At 65.3% G+C, this 14,434-nt stretch overlaps 1 protein-coding gene across 1 annotated transcript; it reads right to left on the reverse strand.

Moving 5' to 3' along the window:
- Nucleotides 1–1,490: 1,490 nt before the first annotated feature.
- TALDO1 (transaldolase 1) lies at nt 1,491–7,634 on the reverse strand. Its single transcript, XM_054576813.1, has 8 exons — nt 7,504–7,634; nt 5,018–5,141; nt 3,889–3,996; nt 3,620–3,751; nt 2,407–2,582; nt 2,129–2,326; nt 1,841–1,986; nt 1,491–1,687 (listed from the first exon to the last, which is right to left on the reverse strand). Exons 1-8 carry the CDS (start codon nt 7,598–7,600, stop codon nt 1,655–1,657), a joined length of 1,014 nt encoding a protein of 337 aa, XP_054432788.1. The 5' UTR covers nt 7,601–7,634; the 3' UTR covers nt 1,491–1,654.
- Nucleotides 7,635–14,434: the final 6,800 nt, after the last annotated feature.

Raw genomic sequence — 14,434 nt, forward strand, 5'->3', positions numbered from 1 at the left:
CACCCGGCTCTGCAACTGTTTCGGGGCCCAGGGTGGACACGAACAGGCTCCGCTGGGGGAGAGGCCTCGCCTGGGGCTGCCCAGGCTACTCCCCAGCCCCGGGTGGCCGTGCTGAGCCAGCTCCCCCCACACGGCCTGACCACCTGCCCTCCGGCTTCCCCGCCAGGGCCTGGCTGGGCTGTGGGCTTTGCTGTGTGTCCCCCATCCCTCTCCCGACCTGGGCTCACTAGCTCTGCTGCACCAGGCACACGCCCCCCCCCCCCCCGGCCCCAGCCCCATCAGGCATTTCCCAAGGAAGCAAACAGGGCTCCTGGTCAGCCTGTACCTGTGACCACGTGGTGATGGCTGTTCCTGCACCAAAACCTGAAAGGCCCAGCTAGGGTGTCTCACCCAGAAAGAATTGGAAGCACCTGCTGACAGGCTTCTGATGGGGCACATGTAGGTGGGGCTCAGCAAGGGCAGCCTGAGGGGCTGGGGGTCATCCGGGAGCCTGGGAAGAGGCAGGGTAGGGTCCTCCTGCCCGTGCCTTCTGTGGTCCCCACGTGCCCAGGGGTCTTTAAACAGGCCCCAACACCCACCCCTGAGAGCAGTGCAGGTGTGTCCAGTGGCACCATTGGGAAGGAAGGAACCCAAATTGTGGCTCTGTGGACAGGGTCTTGGCAGGCAGCATTGTTGGGGGCAGGGGAGGGTGTCTCCTAGAACTGGATGTTGAAACTGGCTGGTCAGACGTGTGTGCAGCGCCCCTGGGCTGGGAGGCACCCAGCAGAGAAGGGCCAGCAGCCCCCTCGGAGGGGCTGAGCCAGGTCTGGCACCCAAGGTTGCAGAGCCTGGGGTCCTCGGGGGCAAGTCAGCCCAGATGAGCTGCTCTGACAGCAAGTGGAGGTGGCCCTGCTCACCCACGGTGGCCAGTGCCTGGTGTCCCCATGGGAAGTTGGGGGGGGGGGGCGGATAGCCCAAAGAGCCACCTCAGGGTGGCTCTGCCCAGTCTCAAAGGACCTGCTTGGCCACCCACACCAGGGGCCTGGGCAGGTGGAGCCCCCAGGCCCTGGGCGTGCTCCCTGGCACTGCCTTCCACATCCTGTATCCTCACCCTGCCTTGCTCTGTGCGCTGGGAGCAGAGGTGGACAGCCACCTGCCTGCCCATCCAGCACCACCCCAAGTCCTCAGCGCCGCACGGGGCACACGGAGTCCCAGCACAGGGCCGCCCCATGGCCTTTGCTCCAGGGTTCAGGGGTGCATCCAGAACACGGAGTGTAGGTGGGCTGCGCTGCTGGGCTGTCCCCACCAGGTGGCACTAGTGGACCAGATGAGAGCCCGGTGGAAAGTGGGCCTGCCAGGCGCACAGGCCCCCACCTGGTAACTGCCTAGCCCTGGGGCCTCTGCCTAGCGGTGGGCTGTGGCTGTGAGTGGGGCCGGCCCAGTTCCGCTGTGGCCAGGCCTGTGGCTGGGACACAGGGACAGAGTGGGGAGATGAAGCCCAGCACAGAAAACACCATGTTTTAATGCATCAGGCAAAGTTTTGCATAAAATCAAGAACTCTGTGATCCATCCCTGCTCCAAGCAGTAAAAAAAAAAACACGCAAGATCCGTCACCAGGCACGTGTAGCTCAGACCCCTGCTCAAAGCCGGTGCTCCCCAGTGGCCCCGCCGGGGGCTACTTCCCGTTCTCCGCGCTGAACATTCGCTCCTACAAACAGCAGGTGACAGGCCAGAAAAGCCCGTCAGACCACCTGTGGGTCCCCTCAGCCCTGGCAGGCCTGCAGGGCGGCCCCCAAAAGGCGGCGCAGGGAGGGTCCTGGGGCAAGTGCCAGCTCCGCCCCACCCCACCCTGGGCACTCACCACCAGCACCCGCTCCAGCTTCACGGCGTCGGCCGCGAACTTTCGGATCCCATCTGAGAGCTTCTCCACAGCCATCTGGTCCTCGTTGTGCAGCCAGCGGAAGGCCTTCTCGTCCAGGTGAATCTTCTCCAGGTCGCTGGCCTGGGCTGGGAAGACAGGCAGCAGGGCCCTCCGCATCCGCCCACATCTGCGAGCGCCCTCCCAGCCCTTGGCAGGCACGGGGCGGGGGCCCTGCAGCTGCGCCTCCCTGGCTGCTGCCCGCAGCCCCGAGTGGCCCCACATCCTTACCTGCCTTAGCTGAGAGCACGGGCACCAGCTTGCTGTTGTCCTTGAGCAGCTCCCCGAGGAGCTTGGGTGAGATGGTGAGGAAGTCGCAGCCCGCCAGCCCCTTGATCTCGCCCGTGTTGCGGAAGGAGGCGCCCATGACAATGGTCTTGTAGCCGAATTTCTTGTAGTAGTTGTAGATCTTGGTGACACTCCTCACCCCTGGAAGAGGCGACCCAGGCAGAGTGGCCGCTGGGCCCCCGCCCGCCCCGTGCCCACCCCAGCACCCGCAGGCTGCTCACCAGGGTCCTCTAGGGGCTCGTACACTTTCTTGTCTGTGTTGGCCACGTGCCAATCGAGGATGCGCCCCACGAAGGGGGAGATGAGCGTCACCCCTGCCTCGGCGCAGGCCACGGCCTGGGCGAAGGAGAAGAGCAGCGTCATGTTGCAGTGGATGCCGTGCTGCTCCTCCAGCTCCCTGTGGGACGGGCACAGGCGGGCGTGAGCTCCCCGCACCCCCCCCCCCAGCACACGGAGTGCACCCCTGCGCTCTGGCAGCAACTGGGGTCCTCTCTAGGAAGGCCACGTTACCAACGGGGGCAGGGGCAAGAGTCCCCAGCCCCTGAGCAGAGCTGTCCTGCCAACTCACGTGGAGCTGCCGCCTCCCCTGGGTCCCCTCGCCCTCCCCAGGCCACCCTGCAGCAGCCCCTCCGTCCCCGTGACATCCTGGGCTGCGTCCTGAGTACAGGGCAATGGCCACACACTGTCACGTGGCTGGGGCATGGGCTGTAACAGCTGGTCCTCTGCTGAGGCCTCCACCACCAATTCCCACAGAAGGGGGCAGTTCCAGATGTGTCACGTAGCCACGGGGGTAGTTAAGAGCCCGCACTTGCTGGGCGCTGGCCGAGGGCAGAGCAGCCGCGGGGCACGGCAGCTCCCCCAAAGGGCAAGTGCTGAGCGACCAGACGACCCAGGCACCCCGGAGGCAACGCACGTGCCCGCCCCCAAACCTTCAAAGCAGGCCCCCCCCCCCCCCCCCGCCCCGGAGCCCAAGAGGCGGGACCAGCCACGTGTGTGCAGGGGGATGGGCAACACACAGAAAACGCGAGCCTCTGCTTAGGGAGGAAGGCAGCCCGAGCTTGGGCCACACGGGGCCACGTCATCGACTCCACTTATGTGAACCAGGGCGGGTGGGCGGGCGGGCAGCTGCCAGGTGGGGGGTGGGGCACATGCAAGGCTCCTGGACAGCTGTCCCCCACGGCTACAAGGTGAGACCCAGAGGGTGGCACCCAAGTCCCCACATCTCCCCCTCCCGCGCGGGGCCTGTGCTTGGCCTAAAAGGGTCCGTTTTCATGACCTGTGTGCGCGTGCCCAGTGAGGGTGGGGGGCACATCGGTGGGTGTTTCATGGGACTCTTGCTACTAAGGGTCAGTGGGCAAGACCCGGGGCCCCCGCCCTGGACACACAACCCTGTCTGGGCTGCGGGCCCCGCCGCTTGGGCTGGGGGACACTTACTTCCCAGCCTGGATTCCCTCCCAGGTGGACGACAGCTTGATCAGAACCCGGTCCTTGCCGACTCCGGCATCCTTGTAGAGCTCGATGAGGCGCTGGGCCCGGGCCACCATGGCGTCCTTGTCAAAGGAGAGCCTGCAAGAGCCGGGCCTCCGTAGTCAGTGACGGCGTCCCCTCAGGGCACCTGCCAAAGCCAGCCGGCCGCGGGCGCGCTTGGCCTGGCAGGGGCCACAGACCCAGTAGCTGCCGCCACCCTGGCCCCGTGCCCTTACCTCGCGTCTACTTCTGTGGACACGCGGCCTGGAACCTTCTTCAGTATTTCTGCTCCGAACAGCACGTAAAGTTTATCGATGGCATTCTGAACCTGTTCCTTTTGCGACCTGCAATTGAAAGGTGAAACACGGGTGAGTAACCTGTCTGCTCAAGTGCAAAGGACTCCACGAAACCGATTCTGGTTTCCCTTTCATGCCGCCTTTTTCTTCACGAGGTTTTTTATGCAGTAAAACACACACAGCAGAGTCCCCCAGCCTAACCGCCCGCATGCACAGCTCTGCCCGTGAGCGCAGTCACGCTGTGGGGCTGCCGCCGCACGCCCCCCGGAGCCTGCTGGCTGCCCCAACAGTACCCTCCATCCTTGAGCAGCTGAAAAAAACCCTCCCCTTGGAGCTGCCCAAGCAGGCGAGCGCAGTGCAGGGCCTGGCGTTGCTGCCTAGTGTCTAGGAGGGTCTTGGGCCGGCGTCACGGTGAGAACTGAGGGGCAGCCGACAAGGGCGGAGGGCACACGAGCCCCGAAGACACGCCTTGGCGCCCACCTCCAGGAGCACTGAGGCCTCGCTGACGCCGGGGCAGGGGTCCCCGAGGGCCATCCCGGGGGAGAAGGGACAGCGAAGCCGGCTGGGGGGCGGGGAGGACTCGGGGTGCAGTGCAGGCCTGACACCCGCACAGCCCGAGAGTCCCGGTCAGGGGCCACTGTTTCCCAAAGGCCCCGTCCTCACCCTCATGAAAAATATAAACGGCCCCTAACAAAGGCACATCTGGGGAGACCACCGCCAGCATGGCGGCCCAGGGGCAGGAGCAGGACGAAGCGCAGGCGGGCGCCAGGGACTCTCAGCTCGGGCTGCGGCCGCGCACAGGCTCACCTCGAGGCGCGGGACCGTGCGCCCGAGGCAGTGGACCTCACTCTAATAAAGCCGTTCAAAATCACCCATAAAAAAGAGGCCCAACGACAGAGCAGCGGGGGCCCTGACCGGGACAGGAGCCTGGGGCTGCGGGCTCCACACGCAGGCCGCACCCCAGCAGAGCCCCGAGAACACGGGCAGAGGCAGCGTCCCTGAGCGCGGGCCCGAGAACCGAGCCTCCGCCCGTGAGGGGCGCGCAGACAGCGCCCTGGCCGGCACTCACCCGCCTAGCTTCTTGCCGAAGGTGATGGCCTCCTCCACCAGCTCCTGGTAGGCGGGCATCTGCGCGGCTGCCAGGATCAGGGACGGGTTGGTGGTGGCATCTTGGGGCTTGTACTCGTCGATGGCTGGGGGCAGGGTTTGGAAAACAGAGAGTGAGTAGAGGCTTGCGTCCACCCTGAGGCCATGCCGGGTCCCCTCCACACCCCAAACGCTGGACAGAGTCAAGAGCAGCTGCCAAGCCCTGACCACTGTGGCTCTGTGGGTTGGGCGCTATCCTGCAGACTGAGGGGTCGCCGGTTCAAGTCCCAGTCAAGGCACACGCCTCGGTTTTGCGGCAGCCCCTAATTGGGGGCAAGCAAGAGGCAACCAGCTGGTTTCTCTCCCTCGCTCCCTTCTCCTCTCTCTAAAAATTAGGTATATATCTAAAATAAGTGTTTTCTGAGCCAGGGTACAGCCACCCTTCACACACACGTCCCTCCCCATCCGGGAGGGCCAGCTGCGGGACAGCTGTTTGCACAATGAAGGTTCCATCAGCAAGACCAGGGCCAGCGGGGTCCCTGCCAGGGCTGACGTCATGCGTCCGGGCGGGAGGGAGCAGCCAGGAGTGGTCAGCACAGCAGAGGCACGTCCAGCTCCCACATGGCGCTGGTGCCAGAGACCGGAGTCGTCGACAGACGACTGCTTCCTCCTCTAAGCCGCTCTCCCCTCTGCACGTCCGTTCCCGCTTAGGAGGCCAGGCAGGGAGCTCCAGGCCGCCCAAGGGGGACGCGGGAGTGCGGAGTGGCCAGCGGACCTGCTGCTTCAGTAAGTTCGCTGGGCAGGTCAGTGTTTTCAAAGTGCCTTGGATGGGGGAGCAGAGATGGGGGCGAGACGAGGGGCCGGCAGTTTGACGGACCCGCCACAGAGCGGGCCGCGCGCCGCGCGGGCTGACCCTGGCGGCCCCTGCGCAGGCCCACCGGCCGCTGGCGAGCGAGCGGGTCCAGTGCCAAGCTCTGGGTCCTGATCACGCCGTGGCCGCACCAGATGCCGCCGTGGGGCCCCTGTGGCCTCCCACTGCAGCAACTCCTGGGGCTCTGTTTCCAAACGCCGGGTTAAGAAACCGCGCTCTGAGGCGCTGCTTACGACACCGGCGGGTGCAAGCCCGAGTCGATGCGCGGAGGCGCGCCTCTTGCTGCTCCCAATCAGTCAAGTCCCGATGAAGCTGACTTAACAGAAGTACAAGACCAAGCTGGGATGCAGCCGGTGGGTGCAGGTCCCGGGAAGGCAAAACTGGGGCGCGGGGCGGGGGCCTGTTCTGGGCGGAGCAGCCACGGCTTTGGTTCCGACCCCCACCCACACAAAGGTAAGAACCTTCACAAACGCCCACAAAACCCAAGGCCCACAACGACCTAACGTTTACGAATAGACAGCATCGACTAATGTATTTTTAGAAAGTTAATATTCATTAAAAAGTAAAAATGTCAGCTCTTGGGTGTTGATCTCTCTAAAAAGAAAAAAAAGAAAGCAAGCCTTCCCCAGGGGCGGGTCTGACCACCTGCAGGGACCAGGGCGGCCAGTGTCCCTCTGGGGTCGGGCCGCCGCCTCGCCCGGAGGCCAGAGGGCAGCCGGAGTGGAGACCAAGGCCCCTGGAGGCCGCGCGGGTCAGAGGATTAAGGTACAAAGCCAGTAAGCCCATAGGTTGGGCCCAGGCTGATACCAAACATGCTTATTCACGCCGGTCAGCTCCGCTAGATAAAAGCAGTCCTCTTAAAGAAAACAAAACACTCACACTCAGTGTTACCAAAGAGGGGTGACACCCAGTTTCTCAAGTCACCATGAGAAAGCAGAAAAGAGAGGAGGCACTTCCGTCTGGGAGCCCCGAGCGCTCACGCCCACGGGCACGAGCTCCCTGGAAATCCAGTTCCCCCGACGGAACAGAGCCACGGCGCTCCAGTCGGCGGAGCGGGTCGGGGCTCCGGACGGACCTCGGAGCCCTCCAGGCTCCGGGCGACAGGCGACTCACATTAGAAGTCTAAACTGGTACAGCATAGCCCTTGCTCTGCCCGGCGCCCCGGGCTCCCGCCTAGCTCCGCGGCCCGGTGGCCGGCACCCCGCCAAAGCCGGTGCCCCTAGGCCCGGGGCGCTCCGTGTGCGCCAGGCAGGTGAAAGCACGAGGGTTGGCCTGCGGCCGGCTCCGGGTCCACCTCGCACCCTCCCCGACCCGGCGCCCCCACGACCCGACGCCCGCCCGCTCCCGCGCCTTTCCGCCCGGCCGCAGGGGCGCCCTCGGCTCGGGGGCGGGGCTCAACCTACGCGCCCGCGCCGGAGCGCCGTTCTCCGGCCCCGCGCCCCGGTCCACCGCCCCCGACGCCGTCCCCGGGCCCCCCCGTCCCCTCCGCGGGAGCGGGGCGGCGGAGCAGCGGGGCCCGGAGCGGGCCGTCTCGGCGTCCGCGACCCGCCGCGCACGGTCTCCGCCGGCGTCCATAGTCGGCGCGTCGCGCGGCTCACCGTGGAAGTCGCCCGTATCAGCCACCACGGTGGTGAACTGCTTGAGCTGGTCCAGCACGCTCTCCATCCTCTGCCGCTTTACCGGGGAGCCCGACATGGCGAGGCAGTGGAGGCAGCGCGGAGGCCCACAATGCCCCGCGGCCCCGCCCCGGCCTCCGGCCAATCGGGAGCGGCGCGGGTGGCCGGTGAGGCCCCGTCTGCGGGAGGAAACCCCGCCCCCGAGACCTACGCCCCGCCCCCAGAGTGGGGTACCGCCCCCTCAGCGACCGCCGCGGCCGAATTGGGGATCCCGGGGTCCCGGGGTCCCGGGGCCCCTGCGCTCGCTCATGATATGGGGCAGGACGCGGAGAGGGCAGCGCAGCAGCCCGGCGCCGGCGCGTCCTGTGCGCGCACTGAGCGAGCAGCCGGGGTGGGACGCCCCCGGAGGCGGCGCGCCCCCCGGCCTCGCAGTGCCCCCGGGGCGCGCCCCGTCGCTTCCGGCCTCTGCAAAACGAAGGGCGCTGTACCGAGGGCAGTGAGCAGAGGCGCCGAGTCCCAGAGCGGCCTGGAGACTTCGGCCCTCCGTCTGGGCCGCGGCCTGAGCGCTGTCCGACGGGACCCCCAGCCCTGGGCCGCGTAGGCGACGAAAAGGGCCTTTGTTCCCTGACAGTGGCAGTGCCAGGCAGCTGCTCCCGCGATCAGAGCGTGGGCGGAGCGAGCTGGGGTGCGCGCCTGGCCTTCGGTCGCTGCCCACCCTGGCCCTCGTGGGGCTGCGGGCGCCCAGCGTGCACCTGCGCCCCTCAGGCCTGGCCGCCCCTCAGGCCTGGCCGCCCCTCCAGGCCTGCCCTGGGGTCAGTCGTGCCTGGTGCCTGGGAAGGGCCGGGAAAGGCAAGGCGGCAGGAGACTAGGCCTGTGGCTTCACCATCTCCTGCAGATCTGGAGCCACACGTATGGGGCCCTGCCCGGGCTTTGGCTCTGGGGTGCCCACTGGTAGCACTGAGTTCACAAGGGGTCCCAAGGGCTTCGTGCCGCAAATCAGGCGGAGGAAACATAACCCCAGTCGATCTGGAGTTTTTTATATTTCCTGGATCAAGGCCTCCGTCAGACATCGTGTTCCGCAGATGCCCAGGAGAAGGGAGGTGAAGGTCAGGGAGGAGCTGGGGTTGGGCCACGGGCGGGGGGCACTCCAGGGCCTCGGGTGTGGCCCGTGTGCACCTCAGTGCTGGCCTTGCCCGGGCGCTGCGGTGGAGGCTGGGAGGGAGAGGGCCGGAGGGGGAGGGCCGCGGTTGGGGGGGCGCTGCTTGGAGGGAGCCAGGCGGGCGGTGCGGGGAGAAGTGGCCGCGGGTCTGTGGCTGGAGGCAGGAGGAGGAGGGCGGGCAAGCCCGGTCCCTGGTGGACGAGGGCCGGGATCCAGGGCACTCATGCGAGGCTGGCCTCTGTCATCAGTCAGGGTTGACCGGAGGGACAGGCGGCAGAGCTGGGCACAGACAGGTGGGTGGGCAGAGGCCCTCCCTGCTGACGCTTCGCTTTTTCCGGGACGTCTGAGGCCCCTGCGGGAGCTGAGAGGGGAGGGGCCCCGGGGCAGCAGGGACGGGAGTGCGCCCCACCTGGGAGAGGGCTGGGCGCGGGCCAGGGACTTGTGGCCGACCTGGGTGTGGCCAGTGGGTTGGGCCACCTGCTCCTCCCTCTCCCTGGGGGGGTATGGGAGGGGGGATGGGCGACCGTGCAGAGGCCACCCGGACAGGGAAGCTGAGCTGGGCCAGGGTGATAAACCCTGGGGAAGAGCGCCGGGTGGAGGCGTTGAGTCAGGTGAACCAGGGCCGGAGGAAGGGCGGGAAGGGCCGAGTGTGAGAGGGCCGCCCACAGCCTGAGCCGCCTGCACAGACCCTGCCAGCCTGCCGTCTCTGTCAGCCCCGGTTGGGCGGCTCCGTTGGTTGGAGCGCCGTCCCATACCCGAAGGGTCATAGGTTCAGTTCCCAGTCGGGGCACGCGTCCAGGTTGCAGTGTTGATTGCTGGTTGGGGCGTGTGCAGAAGGCAACCGTGGTGTCTCTCGCTCCCCCTTCCTCTCCCTCTAGAACCAATGAAAAACATCCTTGTGTGAGGATTTAAAAAAAGAAAGTCTCATTTTTTAAAAAGATTTTATTTATTTTCAGAGAGAGGGGAAGGGAGGGAGAAAGAGAGGGAGAGAAACGCCCATGTGTGGTGGCCTCTTGCACACCCCTCGCTGGGGACCTGGCCCTGGCCCCAGGCCTGTGCCCCGGCTGGGAACAGAACCCGTGACCCTTTGGTTCCCAGGCCGGCGCGCCATCCACTGAGCCGCACCAGCTGGGGCTGGAGTCCCAGGGTCGCTCTTCATCCGCCTTCTGATGGAAATCTTTCCCCGAGTGCATTGCTGATCAACAGTCAGGTCTTCTGACATTAGCCTTCCTGTTCCTCGAGGGCAGGAGGGGCCTCTCTTGAGCGTCGTCTCTCGTGTCCACGGTGACAGGCAGCAGGTGCAGAGCCTAATGGCAAGAAGAATTCAAAACAGAGTCCGGTCGGCGGAGCAGCCTAGTCCTCATGAGGAACGTAAACCAGGATTCTGACCCGTAGACAATGAAACCAAGGCCGTCCTTATCTTGGGTGGGTCTGAGGTTAACCTTTTATTTATTTCTATTGACTTGAGAGAGAGAAACATGGATTTGTTGTTCCACGTAGTTACGCATTCTTGGGTTGTTTCTCGTGTGTGTCCTGACCGGAGATCGAACCTGCAGCCTTGGCGTATCAGAACAGTGTTCTAACCACGGAGATACCCGGCCAAGGCCAGAGAGATCCAAGCTTTTTTTTTTTCTTCCTTTTAATCCTCACCTGAAGATATGTTTATTGATTTTTAGAGAGAGGAAGGGGAAGAGAGAGAAACGTCGATCGGTTGCCTCCCGTATGTGCCCTGACGGGGAATTGAACCCGCAGCCTTTGGTGTATGAGTTCAACGCTCCAACCAGCCGAGCCACCCGGCCAGGGCTAGATCCCAGTTCTTGATGGCAGACTCAATAATCCAATTTCCCTTTTTCCCCAGTAGATTAGGGCATGTAAATAAGGGCACACATCTTCCAAGGAAAAGAGAAAAACGAAATACAAATTAATAGCAAAGAAAAAGGCCGTACGGGCGTGGCCCGGTCATTGGAGAGCCCCGTCTCCTTGGGAGGCTGCCCCTCTGCTTCTGGACAGCTGTGGATTCAGGCCACCAGACCGCGTGCAGCTCCAGCCGGGCTTCGCTGCCTTCCTGGGTGCGACGTGCACCCGAGAGTCTGCTCCCTGGAGGCCAGCAGCTCGGGCGCGTCCACGCGCCCATGCGCCCACGTGCCCACGCGCCCAGCAGGCCTGCCGGCCCGGCTGGAGGCTGCTGTTTGGGGGGTGTCTCCTCCAGTGAACAGCAATAAGCCAGTCACCTCTTCAGTAAACTAGCTTCCTGGACTCTGTGAGCTGCTCTAGCACCGCGATCCGACCTGAGGAAGGGGTCACGGGAACGGCCGATTGACAGCTGGGCGGGCGTCAGGAGCACAAGCGACAGCCTGGGCTTGCAACGGGCACCTGGAGCGCAGCCGTGTCACGGGGCCGCGCGCCTGACCCTGGGGCCTGACCGAGCAGCTCTGCATGCAGGACACGCAGCCGGAGGGGGGACGCCCCCGCCCTGGAGTTGTTGCCGAATTGCTGTGGTCCGCACAGGGGACTGTCGCTCGGCCACAGAGGCGGGTGCTCTGACCCTGGCGCCGGCATGGCTGGGCCTGGAGGGCCCTGCGCTGAGGGAACAAGCCAGGCACAGAAGGACAGACACTGCGTGATGCCACTTATAGGAGGTCCCTCGTCGTCAACCTCACACAGAAAGTAGGACAGTGGGTGCCTGGGGCCCGGCGGGGGGCGGGGGAGGGAGAGTTAGTGATTAACGGGGACAGAGCTTCAGTCGGGGAAGATGGAACATTCTGGAGGCGGCGGCGGCGGCTGCGCAGCCGTGTGAGTGAGCCTGCTGCCCCTGAGCTGTGCGCTTGGAAAGGGGCGCGTTGGCAAGGTCAATGTTGTGTGTCTTTTCTCACAGCTGAAAACCAGAGCCTGGGGGGTGGCCGGCCTGGCCGGCTCTGGCTTGGTCCGACGCCACAGCACCCAGAGGCTCTGCGTGCCGCCCCGCCGGCCCCGGGAGGCCCCAGAGGGCGGCCACGCGGGCGGCCGGGCCGAGTCTGGTTCCGTCTGGCAAAGCGTCTGGGGAGAAGCACGTGGGCTGCAAACCGTGGACGGACGTGCTCCCCGAAAGGCTGACCCGCACGTCCAGAATCGCGGCTGCTTAGGGAGAGCCTGTGGGACGTGCGGGCCGGGGTCACGGGGCCTTGGGGGCGTAGGCTGGAGGGAGGGCGCTTGCTTGTTCGCAGAACTGTCCTGACCTCTTCCTGTCTCTCCCCCGCCCCCGTCACTCTTTAGACGTTCACTCAGCGTTGCCAGCGGGACGTTGTCCCGGCCCCTCGTGGCTCGTCCAAGGCCTTTGTTTGCACGAGTTCTTGTAAAATGTGTCTTATTTCCAACAGTTGCTTTTCCTTTCTCGTGTCTGTGTATTTCAATCCACAGAGTGCGGGTTGAATTTCAAATGTGCGGCATTTGGGGGGCTCTGGTCACTCGGCACTCTCCTCCGCAGCCTCTGCTCCGAGCGGACGCTGTGCCTGCCTTCTGCTCGGCTCTCCCGTCCCCGACGCCTGCACCCTTCCCCTGAGGACTCCAGGGAGGGTCCTGGGGACACACCACAGGAGCAGGGCTGCCGAGGGGGTGACACGGGCGACTAAGCCCAGCACGGCTCAGCGGCTCGCTCGCTGCGGGGCCCGCGGGGTCCCCTGCAAGTGCCCCGTTCCTGGCTCTAGGCGCGGCCGCCGTCGATGCCACACCAGCGAGCCTCAGACGTGGGGCCTCAGGACACCTTCACGCACTTAAATGTCGTCGAGACTCCCCAAGGACTTGGTTGGCAGGGGCTGCCTCTATCGCTATTTACTGTGTCAGGGAGCAAAACTGAAACCGTAGACGCACACTGCTTGTTCCTTTTACAAGAGCGGTGGCAGGCCACCGCACGAAACCTCCCGCACCTCCCCGCGGCCACTGCACGTGACCAGGACACACTGGAGGAAGAAGGGCCGCGCGCGCCCTCTCATCTCTGGACCTTCCTGAGAGTCCCGGCCCAAGGCCGGCCGGCGGAGAGCTGAACCGGCCCAGTGATTCTCAAAACTTGCTTCCGGCCCTTAGGCGCCCGCCAGTACTGAACAAATTATGTCTCGAATTGGCCCAGTTCCACTCAAGCCTCCAAAATACCTGCTTCGTCCAGACCCCAAAGCCTCACTCTCCCGGCCCCACCTGCCCAGGCCTGGAGGGGCGTGAGCCCGCAGAATTTTATCAACTAGTCACTGGATAGCATTCTGGAGAGCCAGCAGTCAACATGTGAAGAGCATATTTCTATGAAAATCACTTCTTTAAAGTTTTTATTTATTTTTAGAGAGGGGGAAGGGAGAAGGAGAAGGAGAGAAACATCCATGTGTGGTTGCCTCTCAAGCGCCCCCTACTGGGGACCCGGCCCGCAACCCAGGCCTGTGTCCCGACTAGGGATCGAACCAGCGGCCCTTCGGTTCCCAGGCCGGTGCTCAGTCACTGAGCCGCACCCGCTGGGGCTCATTTTAAAAACCAACACAGTGGGATGAGCACCGTCCTACGGCCCCCGCCCCCCGCCACTGGCCCACGTGGACGAGGACATCTGGCCCCAACCAGAGCCCGTGGAGTCCACCCCCACCCTGAGTAGGGGCTCAGCCTGGTGGGGAGGGCGGGGTGATCTTGTCCGGGTGCCCATAGCCTCCTGGTGGTGCCGGACGAGGGGGCCTGGGGACCTCCAGCGGCAGGGACGTTGCCCCCATCGCTCCCTTCCCTTCTGAGCCCCCGTTGCCCTGCCTGTGGGTCCTGCCCGGCCCGAAGGGCAGACCTGCTTTTGGGGCCTGGAGGCGGGGCAGGTCCCTCCTTTCCTGAGAGGCTGAGGTGGTCAGGCTTCAGTGGTGGCCCAGAGGGCACCAGGCACCCCGCCCCCCACCCGGTTCCTCTTGACAGCCCTGCTGGACAGGCCTGGCTGGGTGTGGCCTGGCTTGGCTAAGTCGGGGTTCCCAGACCCGGGGGGCTGGTCCTGCCTCCATGGTTCACCAGCCAAGGGGCGGCCCTCCCAACTCCACCCCACCAGGCCCAACCTGCCCTCTGCACCCGAGCTCGCTCAGTCACCCCTGGTGCTTGGGGCAGACGCCCCAAGACTGGGCCTTCGGACATCCTGACCCAGGGTTGGTCCACCAGCTTCTATGGGGCCATACAGGTCAAGACACTGGGGAGCAGGAAAGGGACAGGTGCTAGGGCACCCCCTGGCCGCCGGCAAGGCAGCACGCAGAGTTGCCAGCAGAGGGCGCCAGCGGCCTCCCCTGAGGGTGGGACCGAGGCCGGGCGGCCAGGCCCCTGGGGAGCAGCGCGCAGCCCTGCCCTGCTGCGCTCGGCGCCCTCCAGCCGCCCTGCGGCCCCCCCTCAGCTTTGCTCTCCAGGTCAAACTCCCGCCTTGCTCCTGACTCGCACCCCCCCTCACTCCCCTTGGGTGACAGGCTCCCCGCCTTCTGGGCAGGAAGCCCCTCTCAGCCCCTCACCTCCCAGGGGGCCCCCCAGGCCCTCGGACAGGTGTGGAGGGGGTTCTCCCCAGCCCCCGATCCTGGGGCCTGGGGCAAGCGGCCTTACTTGGGACCTCAACGGCCTGGCCGAGCCACAGCCTGCCCTGCCCGAATCCCTTACAAAGGGCGCGATTTCGGATCAGCTCCCGGACCCACGGCGACCCCACCCCCACCTCCAGGAGACAGACAGCAGCTGCTGGGAGACAGTCGGTTTAATGTCACCACCTTTGCGCTTGTGACCGGCAGAGTCCGGGGC

Source organism: Pteronotus mesoamericanus, unplaced genomic scaffold, assembly GCF_021234165.1.
Source record: "Pteronotus mesoamericanus isolate MK-2021 breed Mesoamerican mustached bat unplaced genomic scaffold, CSHL_Meso_final contig_349, whole genome shotgun sequence".
Classification (NCBI taxonomy): Eukaryota; Metazoa; Chordata; class Mammalia; order Chiroptera; family Mormoopidae; genus Pteronotus; species Pteronotus mesoamericanus.

Bases quoted from the DNA above. Each gene is read 5' to 3' on its own strand.
- TALDO1 (XM_054576813.1), bottom strand. From the start codon at position 7,600: ATGTCGGGCTCCCCGGTAAAGCGGCAGAGGATGGAGAGCGTGCTGGAC. The intron at 3,752-3,888 runs GTAAGGGCACGG...CGGCTCTTGCAG, and splicing joins TCCACAGAAGTAGACGCGAG to GCTCTCCTTTGACAAGGACG. The intron at 2,583-3,619 runs GTAAGTGTCCCC...CCCGTCCCACAG, and splicing joins GAGGGAATCCAGGCTGGGAA to GGAGCTGGAGGAGCAGCACG.